General features: G+C 34.1%; 1 protein-coding gene and 3 non-coding genes across 7 annotated transcripts; all 4 read right to left on the bottom strand.

The window, feature by feature from the left end:
* Positions 1–1621: 1621 nt before the first annotated feature.
* LOC132282387 (protection of telomeres protein 1b-like) lies at positions 1622–24600 on the bottom strand. Of its 4 annotated transcripts, none has more exons than XM_059784050.1 (10): positions 24398–24599; positions 18066–18202; positions 17001–17193; positions 13330–13394; positions 13055–13143; positions 7472–7753; positions 7274–7350; positions 7087–7145; positions 2688–2840; positions 1622–2027 (listed from the first exon to the last, which is right to left on the bottom strand). In XM_059784050.1, exons 1-10 carry the CDS (start codon positions 24537–24539, stop codon positions 1815–1817), a joined length of 1410 nt encoding a protein of 469 aa, XP_059640033.1. In that variant the 5' UTR covers positions 24540–24599; the 3' UTR covers positions 1622–1814. The 4 variants fall into 4 exon arrangements, with proteins under 4 accessions (XP_059640033.1, XP_059640035.1, XP_059640034.1 ...); XM_059784052.1 differs by lacking the exon at positions 24398–24599 and adding an exon at positions 19738–20117; XM_059784051.1 differs by lacking the exon at positions 7087–7145 and having other exon boundaries at positions 2688–2800; positions 24398–24600.
* LOC132287602 (small nucleolar RNA snoR113) lies at positions 18941–19018 on the bottom strand. The gene has a single exon (XR_009473097.1). It is a non-coding gene; the product is annotated as a small nucleolar RNA snoR113 (small nucleolar RNA).
* LOC132287600 (small nucleolar RNA snoR113) lies at positions 19723–19814 on the bottom strand. The gene has a single exon (XR_009473095.1). It is a non-coding gene; the product is annotated as a small nucleolar RNA snoR113 (small nucleolar RNA).
* LOC132287601 (small nucleolar RNA snoR113) lies at positions 22158–22250 on the bottom strand. Its single transcript, XR_009473096.1, has one exon. It is a non-coding gene; the product is annotated as a small nucleolar RNA snoR113 (small nucleolar RNA).
* Positions 24601–26532: the final 1932 nt, after the last annotated feature.

The raw sequence follows: 26532 nt of genomic DNA, 5'->3' as shown, positions 1-26532 counted from the left end.
CCGTGGATAGAGGGGGGCGTGGGTTGGGAATCAATAAAAAAGGAGAGAGAAAAGAGTTACCCAATTAAAAAGGGTCGATCTAACTTTCTTTTTCTTTTTTTTTATTATTTTGCTGATTTTACTATTAAAGCTAATGTATTATTTTGTTATTGAAACACATAAAGAGTGAGTAGGGTAAAATTACTCACTCATGAGTAGCTAAGCATTGTCCTTTGAAATACGGGGATATAAATACTTCTGATGGCTTGCTGGTTCTGTCCATTAAGAAATTTGTCCTTTTGTAATTGTTCACACATCAATTTGGATGGTTTCTTATCCTTTGCTAGCTTTTGAAAAATGGTTTTTTGGACATGTATACTTCAATATTGATATCCCAAAAAAAACTTTCGTATTGGCATGTTTTCACTTTTTGGAGGGCCATTATGCAATTAATGAAAGTTATTACTAAATGCTTTATTTTTAGCCTGGATCCTCGTACGGGATTCATTTTCACTTTTCGTCGAGTCGTGTGCTTTTAGAATTTCCTTCTACTTATTTTTCTCCAGTTTCAGGGTTTTTGGCCCCGGTTGCCGCCGAACTTATTCTGGACATATCTCTCTGCTCGGGACTCAGTTTTTGACTTCGTTTCTTCCGTTGTTCATATTTTCTCATTTCGATTCTTTTTCATTCACGGAGTTTTGCCGTTTGAGCGCGTCTGCTCGAATTACACTTTTCCGAACCCGGCGGAGCCCGTTCGGGACACTTTTTGAATTTTTCTATAAATAGGGGATCTTAGAATGAAAAATCTGATTTCACTCACTCTCTCTCCCCTCTCTTGGCTGGATATCAGTCACGGTTTACAGCACCCGAACCATCCAGAATGGGTTTATGTACGACTTTCTTGCCACACAAACATGACTTTCTGAATAGAAACTTCCAGATCTTTTGGATTCATTTTTCTAAAAGTGAAAAAAAAAAATAAAAAAATAATAATAATAATAATTTAAATTAAATTAAGTTAAATTAAATTTTGTTTATTTTTTTTCAAAAATTTTAAATTTGTTTGGCTTGCAAATTCTTAAAACCATTTTTGAAAAATAAATTTAAAAATGTATAATTTAAAATAAAAATATTTTGTCTCACTTTAAATACTATTTTACATATTTAATTTTTTTTTTTTTTTTTTAAAATTCGAATAACTGCAGTAATTTGTGAATGTTCCAATACCTTGAACTTGCATTTAAATTAAAATAAAGTTGGTAACAGATCTATTTTACAAAACCAAAAACTTTCCTAGATACATTCCGCAACGTACGAACAGAACTGGCTGGCAGCGGAAGAGTGAGGGGATGGAAGAGGCAGCCATCTTTGGAACAAACGAAGATTCCATTGTGAGTGTTTGGTTTTTGGTGTAAGCAAATATATATATATATATATATATATATATATATATATATATATATATATATATATTCAAAATCTTAAAGACGGCTTTAGATCTTAGAACATACCATGATGATTGGAAAATTTTTATTCAATATACTAATGGATGTTATTCCAAATTTGGAGCATTCTAGTTATTGTGATAATTCTAAGAGTAGATAGAACTTTCCTTAACGAGGCACACACAAACACACACATATACATAGCCTATAGGCACCACACAAAATATATAGAATTTATCAAAAAGGCCACAATTACAGGTGTCGAAGGTAACACAAAAGAAACGACCAAATCATATTGAACACACAGCTGAAACTATACATATATCTGAAACTGTTGAACCCTACTTCACCACCTTGGTGGCTGTACATAGCTAAAACTGTTGAACTTCTCTACTTCAACTTTGTGGCAAAGATTCGAAAGTTGCGACTTCCCCAGACATCACTTTTATCAAGATAATATGATTTTATGCAACACTCCACCCATGGTGGATTTCTGAAATTATCCTTAATTTGTTCGTCCCCATTGCTCTCAGTAAGTCCAAGCAATATGTTTCGCTTCCTTGTCATTTCATCAACGGAAGGATAGCCACCAAAAAATTTCTCCTATCATGTGCGAAGACGACATGATCACAACAATTAACTATATTCTATTGAAGTTCAGATACAATAGCAATAAACAACAGTCCAATATCAAAGCAAAGAATGAATTCTTCTGCACAATTTGCTAGAAGAGCTTTCAGAGTCATGGAGTCATGCTCATTCACCAAATATTGTTTAAGTAAATGAATCCTTGCTCGACTCATCTGAAGTATTAGTATCATGCTGCAGAATGTTATCTGATTTAAGGAATATTTCCACTGCCGGGCTCTATGGAGAATTTATTCAAAGACTCGTTCGACTATAATTGTCAAATGAAAATGAGACTTTGTGAAAGCTTTTTATGACATTTACAACATTGGTGGCGCAAAAAGCACTCAAGGAAAACAATTTCAAAAATCATCCAGTGGGTTTTAACATAATATTCTAACACATTAAATAGCATAAGCAGGAAGAAGCAAACTACACAAAAATATTAAAAAATTTAAGATATTACTTTGTTTAGAAAATAAAAAGTAAAAGAGAGTATGGTCAAATGGGAAGTGTGAGACAGATATGTAGATAGATACTAGCATTATACAGAAATTCTATTCCAGGGCCGTTTGGAGATGTATAATCAAGATATTACGATCAAAGCATAAAAATCAATGTGGCAGAAGTCCTTACCCCATCTTCAGCATACAGAAAAGCATGGATTCTAGCAGTTGGATCCTCTAGGGTAAGCCTAATCCTATATGTCCCAAGGGGAGAGCAGAAGTCCTCAGCTTGCCATGGAAATGCTGCAATGACTCGAACCACACACCTGAATTTAGCTGTTACCTGTAAGGTATAAATTTATTAGCTAGAAGAAAAATTAAGCCACATTCAGTCCCAGCAAAAAGTATATTCTAGCAGTTTCTTTAAGCAAAAATGTTACAATTCTCTTGTGCATTCCCCTTGTACTAGGAATCAACCCCCTTTGTTTGCTGCTCTTTAATGAACTTCTACATCAAAAACATAATAATAATTCTCATGTTATCTTCGGTAGCATGGAATATGTGTTTTGGAATTGGGAGTTGGAGTAGATTCAATGCTACTAACTAAACACAGCATCAATGTAACAATTGTGAATCTAGCCAAATGTAACAAAGCAATAAGAAAACAACCATATTAGTTCAAAATTTAAATTACTTTTTGTCCAATTCCCATTCCAAGGAGTAGATTCCAGGCTACTAAACGCAGCATCAATGTAACAATTGTGAATCTAGCCAAATGTAACAAAAAATGACCATATTAGTTCAAATTTTAAACTAGTTTTTCTCCAATTCCCATTCAAAGGAGTAGATTCCATGCTACTAAAAGCAGCATCAATGTTACAATTGTGAATCTAGCCAAATGTAACAAAGCTATAAGAATATTCATTTTCTCATCAAACTTCAGAGTCAATATAAATCATCCATTGTGTTTTAATGTAACAAACTGAGCACATATATTTGTAAGACTGATGAAGGAGGAGCAATGTATTTTTCTTCGACTGAAATTAAAATTGAAGTCCACATATTAAACTCGGTTGAGAGAGCAATAATGGTGAATGAGAAGACCATATATTAGTTCAAACGTCAAACTAGTTTTTCTCCTATTTCAATTTCAAGGTGTTTTCCATGCTAAATGCAGCATCAATGTAATGATTGTGAGCTCAATGTAACAAAGCTGTAAGAATACTTCTTTTCTATAAAACATCTAATTCAATGTAAAATTATAAATCATCCATAATGTTTAATTTCACACAATGAGCACACAGGTTTGTAAAGTAATATGGACGCACTGCCAAAAATAAAATAAAATTAAGCCGTAGTAATATTCTAATCGGTCCTTAAAATGCTCAAGCTCAGTCAAAGTCTTTTGTAGTCCAATTGACCAATTTCCTTAGTTAAAATAAAGATTAATTGGATTTTGAAGTCGAAGTTTTTTTTGGGAAGGTGAATTATAAGTTTTTCTATCATCGTGTCATTGCAGTCATTGCTCCACTACCTGATGTAGGACAGATTATTAATTAGATTTTTATTTTACTTTCTATAGTTTTTTTTTAGAGGAAGTTTAGTAATAGGTAATTTCTTTATATTTTTAGTTTCCTTATATATTTAGGTTTCTTTATGTTCTAGTTTCCTTTACAGTATTAGGGTTTGAATTTTACTCTTGCTTACGTATATTTTTAAATAAGGAAAAAACCCTAATACTGTAAAGGAAACTAGAACATAAAAGGTTCAAATTTTACTCTTGCTTACATATATATTTATAATACAGAAAAAAAACCCTAATACGGTAAAGGAAACTAGAACATAAAGAAACCTAAGAATACAAGGAAACTAAAAATATAAAGAAATTATCTGTTATTAAACTTCCTCTAAAAAAGCTATAAAAAATAAAATAAAATAAAATAAAAATCTAATTAATAATTTGTCCTACATCACTACCACTATAGCACGTGACCACCATTACCACCACAACCATCTTCAAGAACTATGACCCACAATAATTTCTTTCTCAGTAAGAAGTATTAAGTATATCTGTTTTTAAGATTTTATTATATTGTTATGGAGGGTTTAAGCAGACTTATGCGTCGGGCACAGAATCTTGATCTCATCAAAGGATTTCGGGTGGGAAGAGATATTGCAAATCAGGTGGAGATTTCTCATTTGTATTTGCAGATGACACTCTGGTCTTTTGTGATGCAAAAGTGTCTCAACTTAGATATTTGAGATGTATTCTGGCTTGCTTTCAGGCAGTTTTAGGGCTTAAGGTTAACGTGGCCAAGAGTGTGCTTGTTCCGGTTGGGAATGTTCAGGACATCTCTTCTATTGCCGCAGTTCTTGGGTGTAGGGTGAGTTCCTTTCCTATTCCTTAGTTGGGTTTGTCCCTAGGGGTTTCTCCCAGATTAGTAGGGAGTTGGGATTCTGTGATTGATAGGTATGCAAAGAGGTTGGCAGGTTGGAAGAAGCAATATTTGTCAAAAGGGGGTAAAGTTACTATTATCAAGAGCACTTTATCAAGCCTTCCCACTTATTTTCTTTCTATGTTCCAAATCCCATGTTCCGTTGCTAATAGAATTGAACAAATTCAACGGAATTTCCTTTGGGGAGGAAGGGGAGAAGAGTTCAAGTATCACCTTGTTCGATGGGAGCAAGTCTGCAAGCCTATAAAACTGGGAGGTCTCGGTATTAGACGATTGATTCCTTTTAATCAAGCCCTTTTGGGTAAGTGGTTGTGGAGATACGGGAAAGAAACACATCACCCTTGGCGTAGATTAGTTTCCTACAGGTATGGGGATGATGTTGGAGGATGGACTACACGTCCGGTTTCTATTGCGGGAGGAGTTGGGGCTTGGAAATCCATTCGGAAAGGATGGGATGCCTTTTCTACTCATGTTAGATTTAGAGTTCGTGATGGCAGTCGTGTTCGTTTTTGGGAAGATCTTTGGTGTGGACATCAGCCTTTATGTCGTACTTTCCCTAAATTATTCAGTATTGCAATTGATAGACATGCCACCGTAGCTAACTGTTATCAGCTTGATAATAGTGGAATTACGTGGAATGTTCTTTTTCGGCGTTCTTTTCAAGATTGGAAGTTAGATGATGTGAGCATTTTCTTGGATCAATTGTATCGGCAGGAAGGAATTGGCAGGGCTTATGACAATTTGATTTGAATTCCCTCTTCTCACGGTCGTTTTGAAGTAAGGTCTTTGTTCTTATGTTTGTCTAATTTTGCACCCTCTGATTTTCCATGGAAGGCTATTTGGTGTTCTATGGCCCCTACTAGGGTGGCTTTTTTTGTATGGACCGCCGTTTGGGGTAAAATTCTGACGATCAATAATTTGAGGAAAAGGGGAAATTATTTTGTTAATTGGTGTTGCATATGTAAGCAGAATGGGGAGTCAATTGATCATCTCCTAATGCATTGTTCTGTAGTGCACGACTGTTGGAATCTTATTCTTGGGCTTTTTGGCATGTATTGGGTAATGCCACGTTCTACCAAGGAGCTGATTCATGCTTGGAGAGGTTGTCATGTGGGTAGAAGTGTTCATGATTATTGGAGATCTGCACCGCATTGTATTTGGTGGTGCATTTGGAGGGAGAGAAATAGTAGAATGTTTGACGGAAATGAGTCGTCTACAGCGACATTAAAACTTTGTATTATTCATTCTCTCTTCAGTTATGTGAACGGAAGATCCTGTTCCTCTTCTGATGATTTAATTTCTTTTTTGGATTCTTTGGGGCCTTAGTTCCCGGTTTCCTTTACGTCTATGGGACGCGTTCCCCTATTGAACGCCTTTTTTAATTTATTATTACTTATCAAAAAAAAAAAAAAAAGATTTTATCATATAAGCACTACTTAGTTAAAATGAAAAATATAAAGAAACAAAGAAGCAAATGAATTGCTGCTTCTGCAATTCAAAGAACAATTTAACGAAGTTCAACCAAATGATGTGTAATTGCACCCTCTTCCAATCCAGCCGCCTAATATTCTGCAGCCCTCCCTTCCTTGTTTTTCTGCTTATACACTCTTTCCATGTCACTATTTTCGATGTACAGAACAAATTGTTCGTGTAATGGAATTTAAGCAGTAGAAAATGGAAATAAAATCAGCGACTTGTGGCCGAATAAAGTGAAGGACGCATACATTTCCAGGGACATAAATGAAGAGAGAACAATTACGCAGCCTTAACAAATACTCCCTCCATCCCACAAAAAACGTCTATTTTGGGAAACCTAACTTTTTAGAAGTGTAGTTTTAAATTTTTTTTTATCGTAGTGGTAGAGAGAATGAATTTCCAAATATACCCTTCTATGGTGGGTCCACATGAGGTCATTGATTTTATAACTTCAAGGCAAGGAGGGCAAACTAGGAATATTATAAAAATACTACATTGGATTTTGAATTGGGACAATTATTTTGCGACAGCCAAAAATGGAAAGGTGGACATTTTTTGTGGGGGAACTTGTTTTCATGATTAAAGACATACACGTCCGCAAACATTTTAGAAAATGAAAAATAAAAGAAAGGATTTCACAGGAAATATATACAATACCTCTGAATAAGTGAGAACATTCATTAAAGTAACAAAAGGCACATCCTCGTAATCAGTCTCTGAGTAGAAAGAATGGACATCACAACACAGATCATTACCATTACAGCCCTACAAGAATATAGGACCAACAAACTAGAAACCCAAATAATAGAATAGTTTCAGCATCAACAAATAAATAATATAGAACCTGCAATATGAGAAGACCAAGGAAAACTCCAAAATGGCATCCTTGCCCATTTTGATTGAATCCGTTCACTATAGAAGCTGAATTGCATGGATGAAATGAAAAAATAATAATAATAATCAAATTTCAGTAAGAAATATAGTAAATGGAAAAGACAACACATTTCTATTTAAGCATGTGTTCAATGGAAGTACCAATGACCTTTGGGACTTCAATACAAGATGGTCATCATTGGGCCAGTATCGGAGCTTAGTGAAGGGCATCAGCAAACCACGCCACAGTCCAGAACAATGTTCAAAAATTATGTTAATGAATTTTACCCATCTACCAGATTTTAGCAAGTGAAGGCCAAGCTTCTCATTGCCTTGATTAACAATTACTCTTAAGACGGTTCCAACAGCTGGAAATGTACATAAAATATCTCTGGACAAAGGAAACGGTTCCAATAGTAAAGGGAGTGGGTTTTCCATTTCATCTTCTAGCCTGCAATTTACAATTAGCGGCATTACAGGTCTTTTGCAGAATATTAAATTTTTTAATGCCAAAATGGAAACAGTTATGAAGAGAAATTTTCTCGCTAAAACATATTCCAAAAGAACCAATCTGCGCCTATATATCTGATCTTTTTTAAGGAAAATCTTGAGAAATTCTTTGTCCAGTCTTGATGGCTTCAATAAACTATAAGGCAGGAATTTAGTAATAAGTTATTTTAGTACAAGCATACACCGCAGGAAGTCTACGACATACCCAACTTCTCAAACATTGAAGAAGAATTAAAGCTGCCAGAAATGTTGGTGCAAAAATCCAGATCATTATGTACACCAAACACATGTTTGAAACCTACAAGTTGTGACAGATGAAAAAGGTAGGTAGTTTTTATTTAGTCAGGCAGAGCATAGATAGTGATCCACAGAGTAAACTATTCTAAGGCATACATACAGCCATACAGGAAGGACCAGATTAATTTAAATTCTAATTAACCAACAGAATAGAATAAAATTGAACAAAGAAAGAAGCTAATATATATATATATATATATATATATAGAGAGAGAGAGAGAGAGAGAGAAATATTAAGTTTAATGCACACAGATTTTGAAATAGAAAACCAGTCTAGCATACACAATGTAAATAGGAAGCCTTTCCCTCTGCAGGCTGCTACATGTCATAATCTCCAATAACATCAACACTTCAGTTTTTTTATTTTTTCCCCAATGAAGAATCTGTATGATGTTTCCATAACACGTTATTCATCTCCATATTTTTTCTCTTAAGAAAAACAGAAAAAGAAAAAGTCTCATTTTGTTGAAATAATGATATTAGGGTTTCTTAAGTCATGGGGAGCTACATCATATGGTAGTTATACAATTTTTTTTTTCCCAAAAGGTATGCACATGTACCAACTTAATCTCTTTCCGTTGTTTGTGTTAATCTATCATAGCAAGATTATGTCATGGTTTCTTGTTAAGAAACCATTCTAAAGAATGTATTCTCTTAATAGAATACATGTTATTAACTTTTTCCTTGTTTTACAAATACTTTTTTTAACTAATCTTCCGAAGACTTGAATTCAATTTATTTTCTTCTGTTCCCTTCTCCTGATACTTCTTTTTTCACCTTGGGTGCCACTGTCTTACTGAGAAGGGATAAAATAAGGAAAGAAACATGAAGATGTTAAGGTTCAAAATGGAAATGGATCATATTTTAGACTCTTAAATCACACTAGCAGTTTACTCTAGCACCAGATTAACTTCCTCACCAAATTATACATCATTTTGCTAATTTTGATCTATTGCAATTTGAGGATACCTTTCCATTTTTTTCCTTCCATTTAATTAACAGTTATGATAGTATAAAATTTTTAAATGGGAAAGAAAACCAACTGGAGACACTTAGCAACTAAAGCATGGTGATTCAGTTATTTGGTCAAAATTCATAAAGAATTTCTCTAGATTCCAAGCACCCAAGTAAGCAAAGAATGAAATATCTCAAAGAAACCAGATTAAGTTTTCACTCCAACCTTCAATCAATCCAAATAAACACAACCAATACCATCCTTTAATGCGGAACATATACAAAGCACTATAATGTCAACAGGTGCAAAGGCAACCCACGGCAGGGACCAATAAAGCTGTACTGCTCCCAGTAGGAATTAATTCAAATTGCAAGTGATGGCATCCACAGTTGTAAAACAAACCCAACTTATACAAGGAATGCAGATAATGGACCGATGGACACAACAATCTTCAATACTAGCGCAACACAACAAAAACTTAACTGTGGCCATCTACAGTCGATGATAGGTATCACTTACTCCACTCGGCCCAACTGTGAGAGCCATGTTCTGTTAAAAATTTTGGATATCATGTTTTTCTAATGACATTAAATTATGAACTGTTAAGCCTTGCTCTTCTCCTCTTGATACCTTCACCAAGAACTGAACCATCCCTTCATATTTGTGCATTTATCAGTTATTGCACATGGCAGCACAATCATAATCAACTTCCCTTAATCTTTCCTTCAATTGGCATATTGAGAACTTTTAATGAATGCACTTATTTCTTTCTTATTCTATAAAAGCAGAAGGCAAGATAAGGCCTCTGGACATGACCAATAGGTATTGGGTTCAACTACTGAGGAATTAAGCTTTCATCCTGAGCTTACCTGATACCTGTAATTTACGAATGATTGCGGGTAACAGAAGGACTTGAACCTTATTTGAGGACTTCTTGAGCTACATAGCCACTAAAAGCAAAAAAGTAAGAAAAAACATCACCACCTCCTCAAAACAGCCAATCAAAAGACTATATGCTAATGGCTTGTGTCGGCCCCAAGGTCTCAAGCCAAGTGAAACTAAGTGATTTTTTTTTTTTCCTTGGTACTCACACACCCATGCCTCCACTGACGCTCGAACCCCTGACCTCCCTTTGAGAAGTAGGGGCCTGGTACCACTGGGCCACTTGCCCGTTGGTGAAACTTGGTGATTTTGATGATTACAACCTATTACTGTGGGAATTTAATAGTCTACGTTAGTGTTGTGATTTTCAGGATATTCTATGAAACTCAAGTACAAAGTAGATCCACGGAATTAAATGTTCAAAAATCAAATATGGATCAAGCTCATGGAACCTAAAGTCAACTATCAAATTCAAGAGCAAAGGCCTTGGACTTCAAAGGACTTGCATGAAGATTCAAATTCAAGAAACCACTCAAAGCTTACGCATCAAAGATAATGAATGGCAAAGTCAAAGTGGATCCAGGCCTTAGAAGTTAGAAGATCAGCCCGAAAGCTCAAGATTGAAGATCAAGAATTGGGTACGTTAGTATTGGCCATTGGAAGAGTATTAGAAATTAATGTAAAGTTATTTTCGAAATAACTTCATTTGAAAGCTCAACCCTTTACTTAGATTGACACTAGGACCCAATGCACCTCATGCATATCATTTTAATGGTCCCTAGGCTTTTACCAATGGGTCTTGAACTTAATTAAACCATACTATACGGTCATAGTTGCTAGTAAAATGGATATCTCAGTAATAAGCAAAAATCAGCCCACATGAATGCAGGACCTGAGAGCACTTGAACGACCATAACTTTCTATGTGGTTGGACCGTTGGAATTTTTTAGTGAGACCAATTCGATTGGAAATCTGACTTCAATTTAGAGACAAATTTGGCCTGATTTGGATTTAAAATGAGTGACATACGGCCTTTCGAAGTTGTCATTTACATGCAGGCTGACCGAAACCGAGAACAGAAAAATGAATTTCAAAACACCCCTTATGTCTCCCACAGTCGAAACCGGCTAGTTTTGAATTGGCCTATATATGCCCAATGTCTTGGACATTTTAGGGGTGCAAGAGAGCGAGAGAGAGCTCCCTCTGGGCAAAAATCAGAAAATCTATTGATTGGCAAAATCTGCCATGGAGCATAGAATTCCTATCTATTTGGTAGAATATCTCTTATGGGAACCACCATAGAACCTCACATTGCATATCATTCATTGTAGTTCATCTTGCAAACCTAGAGTTGAGCTTTCTCTTGAATACTTCTTCTACAACACTAGGATTTGAGCTTGTATTTGTCAAAGCAGTCCATGGAGGGACATCATTGTATGTGCTGACTTTATATCCATCTTTGAAGAGATACAGAGCAGAAATGGAAGTCTAGGTAAGTGCTGCTCGCTTAGCAAGGAACAGTGTTGTTAAAGGAGCGCCTAGGCTCTAGGCTCATACAAACGCAATACTGGAGCCTGTTGTGTGTCCAGTGCACCTGTGACAACATTTGCAGCTTTAATATGAAATATGAATATACTTTAATAGTAATTTAATTTTTCAATTATGCACCTTGCTTCAGTCAGGCACATGCATCGCTTTGTGCCTAGGGCCCAAAGGACCTCTAGCGCCTTAGTGCACATTGGGCCTTTGATAACATTGGGCCAAGGATAGCTCGAGGAGCTTGATTGGGTTTGCTCTCCACCCGTGAAGGTGAGTGGATTTTGCTCGTGAGACCGAAAAAGAAATGGGTTCTCACTGCGCCCGTAAAAGGGAAGGTTGGTCTTGAGCCTAGGAAAAGGACCATTGTAAAGTTCTCTTCTCTACCTGGTAAAGTGTGAGATAGTGGAATCCTCAAGAAGTTCTTGAGGCATGGATGTAGGTAGCGGGGGCTGCTACACCATGAAAAACTTGGTGTCTTTGGTTTGCATTTTCTCTACCCTTACCTCTATTTACATTTGCTAAGTTAATTCTGCTCTTGCATTTTTACTTGCTGAATTTTCATCTACATAGAAAAAGAGAATTGGATGTATGTTTGGATTGAGTTGTTTGGTTGGGTTGAATGTATGAGTATGGGATGTATGCTTGGATTGAGTAGATAGTGTTGCTTGGAGTAATTAATCTTTTGTTTGAATTTCCATTTGCTCAAAACAGATTGCATGCCAAGTGTCTGATAATAAGATTAGTTTGCATTGTCTTCACTTTGTGACTATTTGATATTGAGTTTACAATTGTCTTTTCATTAGATACCTACTTGCACACCATGTGTTCGGCAAAATGTACAAGTAACTTTGTCTTTTCTTTATGCATTATAAATGTTGCATTTACATGTGCATTTCCATAGATGATTCTAGGTATTCATTAAGAAGTTAATAAAAGATATTTCAACCTGGCTAATTATATTATCTCAACTTAGGCTCAAATTTCATGAGTAAACCAACGAAAAGAAGATGACCCCGCTTGGTCTGATCAAATCATGACAACTAATGACATCAGCCTGTATGAATCACATCAGTAACTGACTGGAACATGAGGTGTTCCTACACCATGCCCTATCTTAAGACTAGAAAGATGTGCCGTGCTAGGTCCAGTTTTAAAGAAAAGCAAAGAAAAAGAGGGAAAAGGAAGGAGTATAAAGTAGGAGAAGAAGAAGATAATGGAGAGATTAGGGTTCACTGCATTATACTGTCATTATACATAAGAAGAGGAAGAAGAGTAATTGTAATAGTAGTTCTAGTCCTTCAACTATGATAACATGCAGAGAGAATAGAACTCCTTATCCCCGTCGACAAATACCCCAACTTGTCACATGTACTACTTGAAAAACAAATAAAGTCCAACTCTCAATTTTCTATGCATAGAAAGCGATACCAAATATAGCTGAGAACTTTGCTTGTCTTATTTGCTTGCTGTATTGCTACTCACTGTTGTACAATTTTTAGTCCCAGTGAGAAAGTTTCATATCAGTGTGTATTTAGAAACCAAACTTATAGTTGATGTGAAAGCACTCACTTTGATGGAATAGCAACTGGTGGAGTGTCAGTTCCATCCCAAACAAAGGCCATCCACTGTTCGTTAGCAACTTCACAGATGTGAATAACCTTAGCATGGCCAAAAGAAAAGACAAAATAAGCAATGATAAATATTTAAAAAAAAAAAAAAAAAGATAGTTAAATCAATTTCTAAAACTTCATTAATAAAGACAAATAGAAAGTTCAAAAACCTTCTATGCTAGAGTTAAATAACCACCCAAATGAATTAAAGAATACCAAACATGGTTGCATTACCTTGCAAATCAAATTAAGGCGTTCTCCTTCCCTTATCTCTTTCAATGATAAGGATTCATTTGACCCTAACATGGACAGAAATGAACCAGAATTGGAAACTATAACAGAATGAGCAAAATTGTTTCAAGAGCATACTTTAAGATACAATGTCAGAAAACAAAATTACCACCAGAGTTTCCCAGTTTAAATTGGTTGAACGAATTACCAGAAGGTTATGACATGTGCGGGTGTGTAGGTGTGTGTCTCTACAATGCATCTACAAACATGTATATATATATATATATATATATATATGCACAAAGGTATTCCATATTTCGAGAAAACATAGCAAATAAACCTTTAACAATTACCGATACTTAATGACAATATATGGTTTTCAATCAAACATAACATTTATCCAAGCTCCCTATCACATAACCTATATATCGTAATTAGTAAAAAATTAATTATTAAGACCTGGTAAAAAGACCAGATCCTCTAGGTTACCTGGATGAATAATTTTCTATCTTTTACTGTAAGCCCCTTGAAGGTGATTGAATTAGATACTTATATAATAATGAAAACAAGAAGAAACTGAAGGAGCATCAGATTCTTGATCTTGAATCAATAAGTTTCACTCTTCGCCAATTGTTCACAAAGAGACACATTGACACACTTCTGTCTTTACAAAAATGCAAAAGGGGGAAATTTGGAATTCCCTTAATAACACCATGTAATATGCTTAAGATATGTATTTGAAGTTCAAACCAAGCAACCATTTTGTATATAAAGGTATAAGTTAAGAAATCTCTGCTGCTTCATTGATTTTCATGGTTAACAAATTTTAATTGCCTTAAAGTTCTAGTGAACTCTCTGCAAAACTTAATAACTTAATAAAATTCAGTTGCTAATCTACATATCTAATGTTAGCAAATTAGTAATTTTCAATAAATAAATTATACGTAAGTCATAAGTAGAACTGTAGAACACCAAATTCAAACCACACTACTAGTGAATAGCTTCACTAACAAAATAATTATTATAACTATTATTTTCTTCTTATTATGAAGAATTTTATGACTTTGTACACTCCGTGTTATAAAGATGAGTTTGTGGGGGCTTTAGCAAATCAACAAGTCTAAAGGCCCTTGAATGGGAGATTAAATCTCTAAAAGTTTCATAGCAGTCTGATACCCACATGTAGTTTATCACAGTTATGAATATGTTATATGAAAAGCTAAAGATAATTGCTAGATGAGCTCCAAATGAATTTCCATCAGGAATGAAAGTGCAAACAACAAATAAAGCAACTCAATAAATTGAAATTTCACAAGAATGCAAGCAAAATTAATTTCTTCACCAAAATCATTCTGAAGTCATGCAAGTTTGAAACAATAAAATTTAGGGACTTCAACTAATCTCTACGAGAAAAAGAATTCTTAGTGAAAATTTTGATTGACAATGAAATCATTATTGACACACCACGGATATCTATTCGATACAAATCTTTAATTTCCTCCCAGATCCAACTATTCCATTCCAAGGCCTTCTGTTCTTTTTTTCTTTTCTTTTCTTTTTTTGATAAGTCCAAGGTCTTCTGTTCTTTGCTCTTGCTAAAACCCTACCTCAACTCTTGCCAGCAGCCAGCTATATGTAATCTATCGTTTGGATGTCTTGGATATTAGGCACCACTAAGCTTCAAGATTTTGACTCCTTTTACGATATTTTTGTCAATATTGTGTCCCCTTTTCTCTCTACCCTAATTATTTTTAGGAGCCGTTTTACTTTTCTTCATTTGGGCCCTAGATTCTAATCATGCGTCATTATGAGTAACAAAATCCAAATATGAGAATTATATTAATAAACTCAAATGATTAGATCTTATTTTTAAATATCATTTGTTCTGACAAACGCCGTGAACCAAGAACGCAATCAAGAATCACAACAGAAAAGTAAACACACCACACACTAAGAGCATAAAGATATACGTGGTTCGGCAAAGCCTACGTTCACAATGAAGAGCCAAAAATCAGGAGATTACAAGTTTTAGCCCCTAAACAATAGCACTCTCTCTCTCTCTCTCTCTCTCTCTCCTGTGATTTTCAGTGTTCTGTCATTATCCCACTACAAACAATAAACGCCCTTGTATACCAGACTACAAGAGAGTACTAAACATGGTCCAAGACCCGCAAGCAAAAATGGGTTACACAAAGCCCATCTCTCAGGTCGAAACACGACCCGGGCCAACAACATCATATCATTTTTGCCTAAAGATGGTTCAAAAAAAAAAAATCTCATATTGCAATAATAACTAATCAATCACATGATCCCAAAGAAACTTTCAATTCAATGTGATGGCAATATTTACAATACAAAACCTTAAAATTAGAATAAGAACATCAACTTATGAAATTGAATCCTTGAAGTTTCAGGCGGTCAAAATGTCTCTAATCTTCTCTCTCTCTTTCTCCCAGCTTCCAACTCAATTTGAGTTGTCTTGGAAAAGGGGTTATAATATAAGGTTCCAGCAAAAATTAACCTTCGCCCTTTTTTTTGTGTAGGTACAGTTTCATTAAAGGCGATAAAGAGGGAAGCAGTCCCAACAAAAAAACACAAAATGACCAACAAAACCATCTATAATCTAAGACTAGCAACAAAATCCACGAAATCCCCCAAAGATTTACAATTCCACCCATTAACCCAAAAGAATTGAAGAACTCAATGAAGTATTAGAGAGACCAAATAGGGGGTCTGTCCCCATCGAAGGACCTCCTATTTTTCTCCCACCACAAGCCCCACCATAAACAAAGGGGTGTGACCCTCCAAGCATCTCAGGCTCAGCTACCTACTATACACCCTCTCCAAGCCTTGATCATGTCCACTTCGAGTCTGGAAATGCCTAATGCATGCCAAAATTCGCCAAAAACATAAACCAAACGTCCCTCATCACTGGACAATACAACACCATTTTTTAAATTACATCTTGACCATCTATATCTTATGTGATCCAATGTGTGTAGATATATGACAATATTGTGTGCGCGCCGATAAATTACTTAGATTAGTATATTATTTCCTCATTTTCATCTTCCTATCTTCTTTTCTCTTAAAGTTCATGCAAGACAACATTAATTTACTATATTGAACAAAAAACACTTTAATCCATCAAAAATCCTTACAAACCCTAAGTCTATCCCAAAGCTCCCTTCTAGAGATTTCTAATCACCCTTAGATCAATTAGTAGCTTATTTAACCCTACTAGTTAAAAGGAAAAAATAATAATAAATAAATAACACAATTACCAATTATAGTGTTGTAGCTTTAAAGGGCCGGAATTTGCAAGTGTGCTAACTTCACATACCAGTCAATTTTCACCACAAGTGGATAAAAATAAAAAAATAATAAGAAGGAAAAAATATAATAGTAAAAAAATCCCAGGAAAATATATATATAATAGTAAAACGAAAAGTGATTATAAAAACTCTAAATTGATCTTTATCGTGATGCTCAAGATATTTGGGTGCATATATATGAGTAAGTTTGACCAATCAATATAGATACATAAATAGGATCAATCATTATTTTTATACACATACCAAAGACTTTCCAATCCACAAGTCTAAAGTGAAAATTTTCATATAGTAAACGGAAAGAACCGATTGCAAGTTAGAATCGAAGATTTCTGATGATACCTATCTCTAAGGGGTAATCGACCACCAACCACTTTCTTAAGCCCATTATAAATTTCTTGTCGTGTTCTCTAGGGCAAAAATTTGAAGAAACTTGATAAGGAACAAGGTTTGTACTATGCATCCCTTCAAATAGAGCAAATGAAGAGAACCTTCTGTTAAAAAGAGCATATACTTCCCCACTATAAGTGTTTATCTGCATAGAAACATACCACAATGGAAACTATCAATAAACACATTAAAATATCTAAAAGGCATTGCATGTAAAGAACAAAAAAGAAGAAAAGAAGAAGAGGTAGGGAGGGGAGATTGACTTGATAAGTGACTTCAAGAAAAGACCAGAAAAAAATTCATTAAAAGGTTGTTGAATTTCATCATCATCATCATAATCATCATCGTATATGCCTTAATCCCATATGAATGTAGTAATCCCATATGAATGTGGTCGGCCACATGAATTTTCTCTCAATTGACATCCCCAGGTTGTTGAACTTGGGATCCTATAACGGATCAATTGGGAGGTATTCCAATGTTTAGTGTAATTGGAATGGCCATTGCAGTTACCATGACACAACATTCTATCAATACGAATTTTTATAAAATTTGTAATAGGCTGTTATTGAATACTATGATACTCTGAAATATACAAATCTAAATATGATGATCTCATGAAAGCAAATGGTCTTATGATGTCATTCATATTGGGGAAAGAAGAAGAAGAAGAAGGGAAAGAAAAAAAAAAAAACATTAATCATTTAAAAAACAATTTTAGATGGAAGGATGAACTTGTTACGGTTTTCAAGAACAAAATACAAGACACTGCAGCCACTTTTTTAATATTATCTGACCAAATAACCCTTTTATATTTATTAGAAAAGTAAGTAATGATACATGAAATCTTCACTAGTACAATAAACTCAGTACGAAGATGAGAGAATCTGAATAATAAAAAAAAAATTATTGACAGATTGCAAGAAATAGAATATTAATCAAAGTAAATATTGGCTTAGAAAAGCATTAGGGAGACAAATATATAAAACTTCAGAAGAATTTGCAAGAAGGGAGTACCACAACGCGAGAAAACAGTACTATATCTCCAGCCGACTCTACATGAGGGAGCTTTTCCATATTCTCGGCAAATACATTGACAAAAATCCCAGGACTTGAATTTGATTCATCAACTATTCTTAGTCTACAAAAACAATCTGCATAGCAATCATCAAAATTTGATATTTGGACTGAAGTGGAATAAATTAATGTAGCTGAATTTAACAATTGAGGGTCAGTAGAAGCATGTAAATAGAGATGCTTGAGACATCATTTACTATTAATTGAAAGAAAAGGGCTTAACATACATGAAGCAAATTGTAATGTATGGTAAGCATCTTGTTATGCTCCAAACTTTTTACATGCACAGCACATTCCATACTCCACTAGACACTATAATGTAGAATGCACATACCAACAGAACTAGAATTCATCAAGAACACACCTTCCTCTTTTTTTCTTTTTTTTTTCCTAAATGAATACACCTTCCTGTTTATAAAATACAAATAAATAATATGCTCTCCGCATTAGACATTAAAAGGCTGATTCGTAAATTAAATAACCCAGTTAAATTGTAGAGTGCATCAGTGCTTAAGGCTCACACTTAGTGCTATATATTAATATATTAAATCCTAAATTTTTTTGTAAGAGAATACACATGATTTTTTTTTAAGGCTAAAACCTGTCACATTTTTTATAATAAAAAGTATTTTTTCCTTCAAATTCATTGTCAATTCGATAAACACCTTGCTTAATTGAGTAGATAGAGAGAGTAATAAGATAATGATTCTATAGCTCCTTGTATGACTGTTACCAAAAAAAAAAAAAACAAATAAATAATTGTAATAAACCACAAAGGATATATATATATATGTCCAAATATAACTCCAACTGGCTCAGACAAGTGCCTTACCGAAACTTTCTTCAATCTACTACCAACCACATGGAAGCAGCCATAAGTCCGGCCTTTTTTTTTTTTTTTTTTTTTTTTTTTTGACAAGATTGTATTAGAAAGCGTTCAAAAGGGGAGTAAGTCCGGCCTTTTTGTCATCATTGCCATCGGTGTCAATATACCATACAAACTTGCTCAAAATTTAGATAATCACTAGATACCAAAACCGTGGAATGTGGGTTGATCTCACTAAAAACTGCTCCAGTAGTACCGTATGGCACAACTTTTTCCAATACAGTACCTTACTAAGAATTTCTAGGGAAGGTAGATTTGCACTTCCAATACCTTTGGGATTCTTCAGACAAACTCATGAGAAAAGATTTGACACTCGCCAATTATAGAATAATTAGCACTTTTCAACGGCTAGGGCTGGGATTGACATTTTAAACCTCTGATTGGGTCTACAAACCTAAAATTCATCAAGAACACACCTTCATGTTTATAAAATACAAACAAATAAGTGGCTCTCTACATCAGACAACAAAAGCTGATTCATAAATCACATAACCCAATTAATTTTAGAGTGCTTCAGTTACTTAAAATGCACACTTTAATGCAATATATTAATATATATAAATCCTAAATTTCTTGCTAGAGAATATAGATGATTTTTTTCAAAGGTAAAACCTGATTCTATAGCTCCTTCTATGACTTAAAAAATAATAATAATAAATAAATAAATGTAGTAAACCAAAGGAAATTTGTATGTCGATATATAAACTCCAATTGGCTCAGAAAAACCTTGCTGAAACTTTCTTCAATCTACTACCAACCACATGGAAGCAGCCGTAAGTCCGGCCTTTTTGTCATCATTGCCAGCGGAAATATTGTTCTGTGTCAATATACCATACAAACACAAAATTTAGAAAATCATGGAAGGTGGGTTAATTTAACTAAAAACAGCTCCATTAGTACCACAAGCATAATTATTTCCAATATGGAACCTTCTTAAGAACTCCAGGGAAGGTGGGTTGCACGCGCATCCAAGGCCATTGGGATTCTTCAGACAGACTCGTTTGAAAAGATTGACACTCGCATTTCAAGACTATTTAGTTTCTTTTTCAATGGGTTGAACTGGGATTAAAAATTTTCAACCGCAGATTGGGTTTTGGGTGGGCAACCAGAGGGTAACCCAAACCCAGAAAACATCTATTACGATAAATGATAGGCCAGTAGTATATTTTTGAAAAATTACTAGCCTAAGCCCAACTTGAGCGTAACTTGAGTCTAATCAAACCAACCTAAATCTAAACACACTAATCCAGAGAACTAAACTTAATCCAACAAACCTGAGCATGGTTGTTAAAGGCTCAAGCACACTAAGGCAACAAGGTATCCTGAAACCTAAGCACAAGGTAAGGCAACAAGGTATCTTGAAACCTAAGCACAAGGTAAGGCGTGGACATGATGGAGTCAGTTGCGTGTGTGAAAAATGCATAGCAAGTATAAGTGAAGGAATAAAACATAACTATGCAAAAAAAACAAGTCAAGATCAAAATAAAAGAATTTTTTCGAATTGGATTAGCTAAAGCAAAAAAAAAAAAAAACTAGTCAATATCAAAATAAAAGAATTTTTCGAATTGGATTAGCTAAATCAATATACATATATCTTATCAACTTTCAAATGAATTCCATTAAATCGATGTACCATATTTGCGACATAACTAAACAAAATTCTTTTTGAAAGTGGAATTTTTGACTTACCAAGAAGACAAGTATAAATGTACATCATTGAGTATAAATCCTTTCAATATGCATATGATTAACTAAATCAAAATTTTATCAGAATTTGTGCAACAATATAAAGCTATAATCATGTAGATTTTGAATGTATAGGTAAATTACATAAACATCCCCTGAGGTTAAGCATAATTATACATGAATGAAACTTTTGGCTGAAATTACCCTAACACCCAAATAAAATGGTTGTTAAATGATGCTGTGATTGTCATTTGTACCATTCGTTGATTTAATAGTATTTTAAAGAAAAAGCATAAGATGATGAAAAAAACATATTACCCCAAAACAAAACCACAATTTTGCCCCTAGAGCCAAATTCCCTAAGAAATGCAGGATCAAAGAGGTAGGGTTGATCAAGAGAGTTTGAGAGAGGTGGTTGATGGGGTTTTAACTACTAGGGTTTCCCAAGGTAGACAACACTTCTTCAACCATGGAAGACAGCATACCCCCTTCCTATGAGTCACTGGAGCTTCTCCATCTCAGATTCTCTCCCCCAAGGTTTCATCCCAAGGATAAATGGGTAAATTTAATGATAACAACTTGAGTATGTGTTCAATAGGTATATCATTAAATCAAGAAAGTTTGTGGATCAATGGCAAAGGCCAAAATACTTAAGTCCGGCCATTTTGTCATCATTGCCAGCAGAAATATTGCTCAGTGTCAATATACCATACAAACTTGCTCAAAATTTAGATAATCACTAGAAACCAAAACCGTGGAATTTAGGTTGATCTCACTAAAAACTGCTCCAGTAGTACCACATGGCACAATTATTTCCAATACGGTACCTTCTTAAGAATTTCTAGGGAAGGTAGATTTGCACATCCAAGACCTTTGGGATTCTTCAGACAAACTCATGAGAAAATATTGACACTCACAATTATAGAATATTTAGCTTCTTTTCAACAGGTGGGACTGGGATTGAACTTTTCAACCTCTGATTGAGTCAACAAAAATAGAATTCACCAAGAACACACCATCATGTTTATAAAATACAAACAACTAAGTGGCTCCCCACATCAGACAACAAAAGCTGATTCATAGATTACATAACCCAATTAATTGTAGAGTGCTTTAGCTTCTTAATATGCCCACTTTATTGCAATTTATTGGTATACAAATTTATCAAATCCTGATTTTCCTGCTAGTGAATACAGATGATTTTTTCAAAGGTAAAAACCTGTGCAAAAGTAAGTTTCCTTCAAATTTCGTGGTAAATTAACAATACCCACCTTCTTTAATTTTCTTCAAATTTCTTGGTCAATTAACAGTACCCACCTTCTTTAATTGAGTAGAGAGACATAGAGAGAGTAATAAGAAAATGATTCTATAGCTCCTTCTATGAATATTAACCAAAAAAAAATCAATAAATAAATAATTGTAGTAAACCACAGGAAATTAATGTCCAAATATAATTCCAACTGGCTCAGAAAGTACCTTGCTGAAACTTTCTTCAATCTACTACCAACCATATGGAAGCAGCCGTAAGTCCGGCCTTTTTGTCATCATTGCCAGCGGAAATATTGTTCAGTGTCAATATAACAAATAAACTTACTCAAAATTTAGAAAATCACAGAAACCAAAATCATGGAAGGTGGGTTCATTTGACTAAAAACCACTCCATTAGTACCACAAAAGCATAATTATTTCCAATATGGAACCTTCTGAAGAACTTCTAGGGAAGGTGGATTTGCAAATCCAAGGCCTTTGGGATTCTTCAGACAGACTCACAAGAAAAGATAGACCCTCGCATTTCTAGAACATTTAAAGATAGACCCTCCCATTGCTAGAACATTTAGCTTCTTTTTCAATGGGTTGAGCTGGGATTGAAAATTTTCAACCTCAGATTGGGTTCGGGCAAGCAACCAGGGGGTAAACCCAAACCTCCAAACATACATATATTACGATTAATGATAGACTGGAAGTATAAAAATTACTAGCCTAAGACAAACTTGAGCGTAACCCGAGTCTAATCAAACCAACCTAAATCTAAACAGACTAATCCAAACAACTAAACTTAATCCAACCAACCTGAGCATGGTTGTTAAAGACTCAAGCTCACTAAAAGGCGACAAGGTATCCTGAAACCTAAGCACACTTCACAAGGCACAATGTAAGGCATGAACATGATTGAGTATGTTGTTTGTGTGATAAAAATGCATATTAATTATAATTGGAGGAATAAAACATAACCATGCAAAAAAACTAATCAAGATATAAATAAAAGAATTTTTCGAATTGGATTAGCTAAATCAATATACATTTATTTTTTCAATTCACAAACGAATTCAATTAAATCAATGTACCATCAGCTCAAGATATGCAACATAAAGTGGAATTTCAATATGCATACGATTAACTAAATTAAAATTTTATCAGAATTTGTGCAACAATATAAAGCTATAATAATGTAGAATTTGAACATATAGGTAAATTACATAAATATATTCTAAGATTAAGCATAATAATACAAAAATGAAACTTTTGGCCAAAATTACACTAACACCACCTATCAGCATTAGTGATAAAACGTTTATTAAATGATGGTGTAATTGTCATTTGTACCCTTTGTTGATTTAATAGTATTTTAATGAAAAAGCATAAGATGGTGAAAAAAAAAATATAGCCCGAAACAATGACCACAATTTAGCCCCTAGAGCCAAATTCCCTAAGAAGAAATGCAGGTTCAAAGAGGTGGGGGTGATCAGGAGAGTTTGAGAGAGGTGGTTGATGGGGTTTTAACTACTAGGGTTTCCCAAGGTAGACAACACTTCTTCAACCATGGAAGATGGCATACCCTCCTCCTACGAGTCAATGGAGCTTCTCCATCTCAGATTCTCTCTCCTCAAAATGTCTCATCGAGAAGTTTATTTACTTTATTCTCAAAATCAACAAAAAGTCCATTCAAAAACCTTACTCATATGGAAGAAAGCAAGGATTCTGATGTCATTGTTATCCCTAATGATGCTTGAGAGGAAATTGAATTCTGGAAGCATTCAGTTGTGGGATGCGTGGTGGAGAAGAAGTTTTAGGAAGAAAATAAGATTCATGCAAAGGATACATGAATCGGAATAAGATAGGCTTGAAGAGAAAAGTTCTGTCAGTTCCTATTTTGATCATGCTACAAAATCTTCCAGTCCATTTTCAATGTGCTAAGGCTGTTCCCAATATATGTCTAGGTTTTCGATCAAACTACATAACAACTTAGACCACAAACCAAAATCCCAAAATATTCAACACATCCAGATGACGGAATTTTTGGCCAAAAAGCAGGGTAACAATTCTTGAAAATTAAGAAAAAATAAGATAAGAAAGCTAATCACTTACTACGATTCTGTCATTATGCATCCCAAAAAAGAGGGTTCAAAAGGGGAACACATCCCAAAAAACTACACAAAGGCCGTATGCATCATTTCTCTAGACCGTACTACATTACCCAGAATGCCATTTTCTGTAAATGTCGGTCATTACATCTTCCAAGAGATTTGTTACTGTTAAAAAAAAGACAAACAGGAAAAAGAGAGCAAAAAGCATTCCAAGCAAACTTAAACAGGAGAAAGAATCAGTTTCTCTCTCTAAAGGCTCACTTATGCAGTGTCTCAAATAGACATAGGATAGGAGAAGAGTAAAAACATGTTGTTATTAGTAGTATAGGGGTTACCAGTGCCCTTGGACTTCTTTGGAGAAGTGGTCTCAACGACTACTCCGATTAGGTTGACTTTCTGATTGAGGGAAGCCAAGGCGTCTACGAGCTGAAGGAACTTGTAGTCATCTTCTCTGGTCGCCACTGCTTTAGGACGCATTGGAAACCCTACTTTGGCTCGCTTGGCGAACAGCGAATCTTTTGCTACGTTTGTTGGGCTTTGGTCCTTTTATTTAAATCCTTGGTCCTAAGAGCAACTCCGATGCTCTCTTAATTGGCTCTCAAACTCAAAATACCGAGTTGGGTAAAAAATAACTTTTACAATTGACTCTAATTTGAATCTCAAAATTTAAGATTCTTAAATTTCTTTTCATATATGGCTTTGGCAAGTCTTTCATTTTCCAAAACGGTACCATTTCTCACCGGTTATCACCCACTCACATCTCTACATGTATATTATATATATAAATTTTTGAAAAAAAAAATTATATAAAAAAATTAATTCACAAATAGTGATAAAAAATTTGTTTTTTTTTTTTTTTTTTTTGTCCTTTTTTGACCAGATATTTTAGATTTGTATTTCTTTTTAATTAGGTTTAATTTTAATTTCCTTCTAATGTCTACAATTTGATTTGGAATGTGCCTACAAATATGAACGGTGGGAATGATAATTGAAAAACAACAGTGGTTGTGTTAAAAAATAACATTTTACGTTAAATGTACCATTGGAGCAGAATGGTTAAAATGTACTCCCTCCGTCCAAAAATAAATGTCATGTTTTCCTTTTTTGTCTGTCCCAAAATAAGTGTCAACTTTCCTTTTTCAAACAATATATTTCACATCATTCCAAAAATATCCTTTAAGTTTAAATTTCAAACTTTAATATTCGAAATTTAAAAGGGCAACTTAATAATTTTTCAGACAGACAATACATGGTCCCACATGTCCCCTTAAAAATTACTACTCCCCATAAGTGACACTTATATTGGGACGAATGGAGTAGCATTTTGGCACTATCACACCTGTCAAAATATAAATTTGGCATGCGAAAATAAGTTTTAGCATTAGAGATGCTCTAATGCTGCTTTTGCGTTACCAAATAAAGAAAGGAAATGAAAAAACAGAGGGGAGTAAATTAAAGCCAGTTCCCTCCCAAGCACTTTGGTTGAAAATTTGAAATGAAATCTCCTCTTTGCTGGATTGTTTGAAGGTCAGTTTGGTGCAATGGAAAAGGCAGAAAAGGAAAGGTGATGAAAAGTGATAAAAAATGTGTGTTTGGCATAAATACCCGGAAGAAAATGAAACATAGCCTGAAAGTCCACACTATTTTATATGAAATTGGGATTATTTAATAAAAAGGTTAAAAAAATATCCTTAAAGTATGCTTACAATGCATACCACATTTTTATGTGTAAAAAAAACCCTTAAAGTTTCAATTTGGTTCAAATAAGTTCTTCTGACAAATTTAAACCCTAAGTTGATTAAATTACCCTTACTGAACTATTTTATAAAATATATAAAAATAAATAATTTTGTAAAATGATCGAAAATAACACTATTAGAGGATGTCTCTCACGTGCAAAAAGCACTCTTAAAGGTTCAATCAGGTACAAATTTAAACCCTAAGTTGACTAAATTACCTATATTGAACATTTTATAAAATATATAAAAATAAATAATTTTATAAAATGGTCGAAATAACATAGTTGGAGGACGCCGACAATGGACAAGTAAAAGATAAAAATAGAAAATAAAAAGAAAAGTAAATATAAATATAGAAAATAAAAAATGAAAATAAAGTGTAAACTAAAGAAAATAAATCTACTCCAAACTTCGAAAACTAGTGCACACTGATATTGGAAAAGTTTTATTCTTTTTTTTATTATTATTATTTTTATTTAACAGTGTTGGTACGAAAAATAAATAAAATAAAATAAAAAATTTTAGTAGATAAAAGTAAACTGAAATATCAAAAAATTCAAATCCTTGTTTTACAAATTCTTAAAGTTTTTTTTAAAAAATGTTTAGAGATATATATAGAGAAAAAAGTTTTATATATATATAATAATAATAATAATAATAATAATAATGTGTACATAACATCCATGTACTATGAGATTAGTATCATATATACTTCCTTAGGCATTTTTGGA

Source organism: Cornus florida, unplaced genomic scaffold, assembly GCF_030987335.1.
Source record: "Cornus florida cultivar Cherokee Brave unplaced genomic scaffold, ASM3098733v1 CherokeeBrave_3.0.0_Hap2_Chr11, whole genome shotgun sequence".
Classification (NCBI taxonomy): domain Eukaryota; kingdom Viridiplantae; phylum Streptophyta; class Magnoliopsida; order Cornales; family Cornaceae; genus Cornus; species Cornus florida.
The sequence above is the reverse complement of the archived record's forward strand: the minus strand, read 5'-3'. Positions and strand labels throughout refer to the sequence as shown.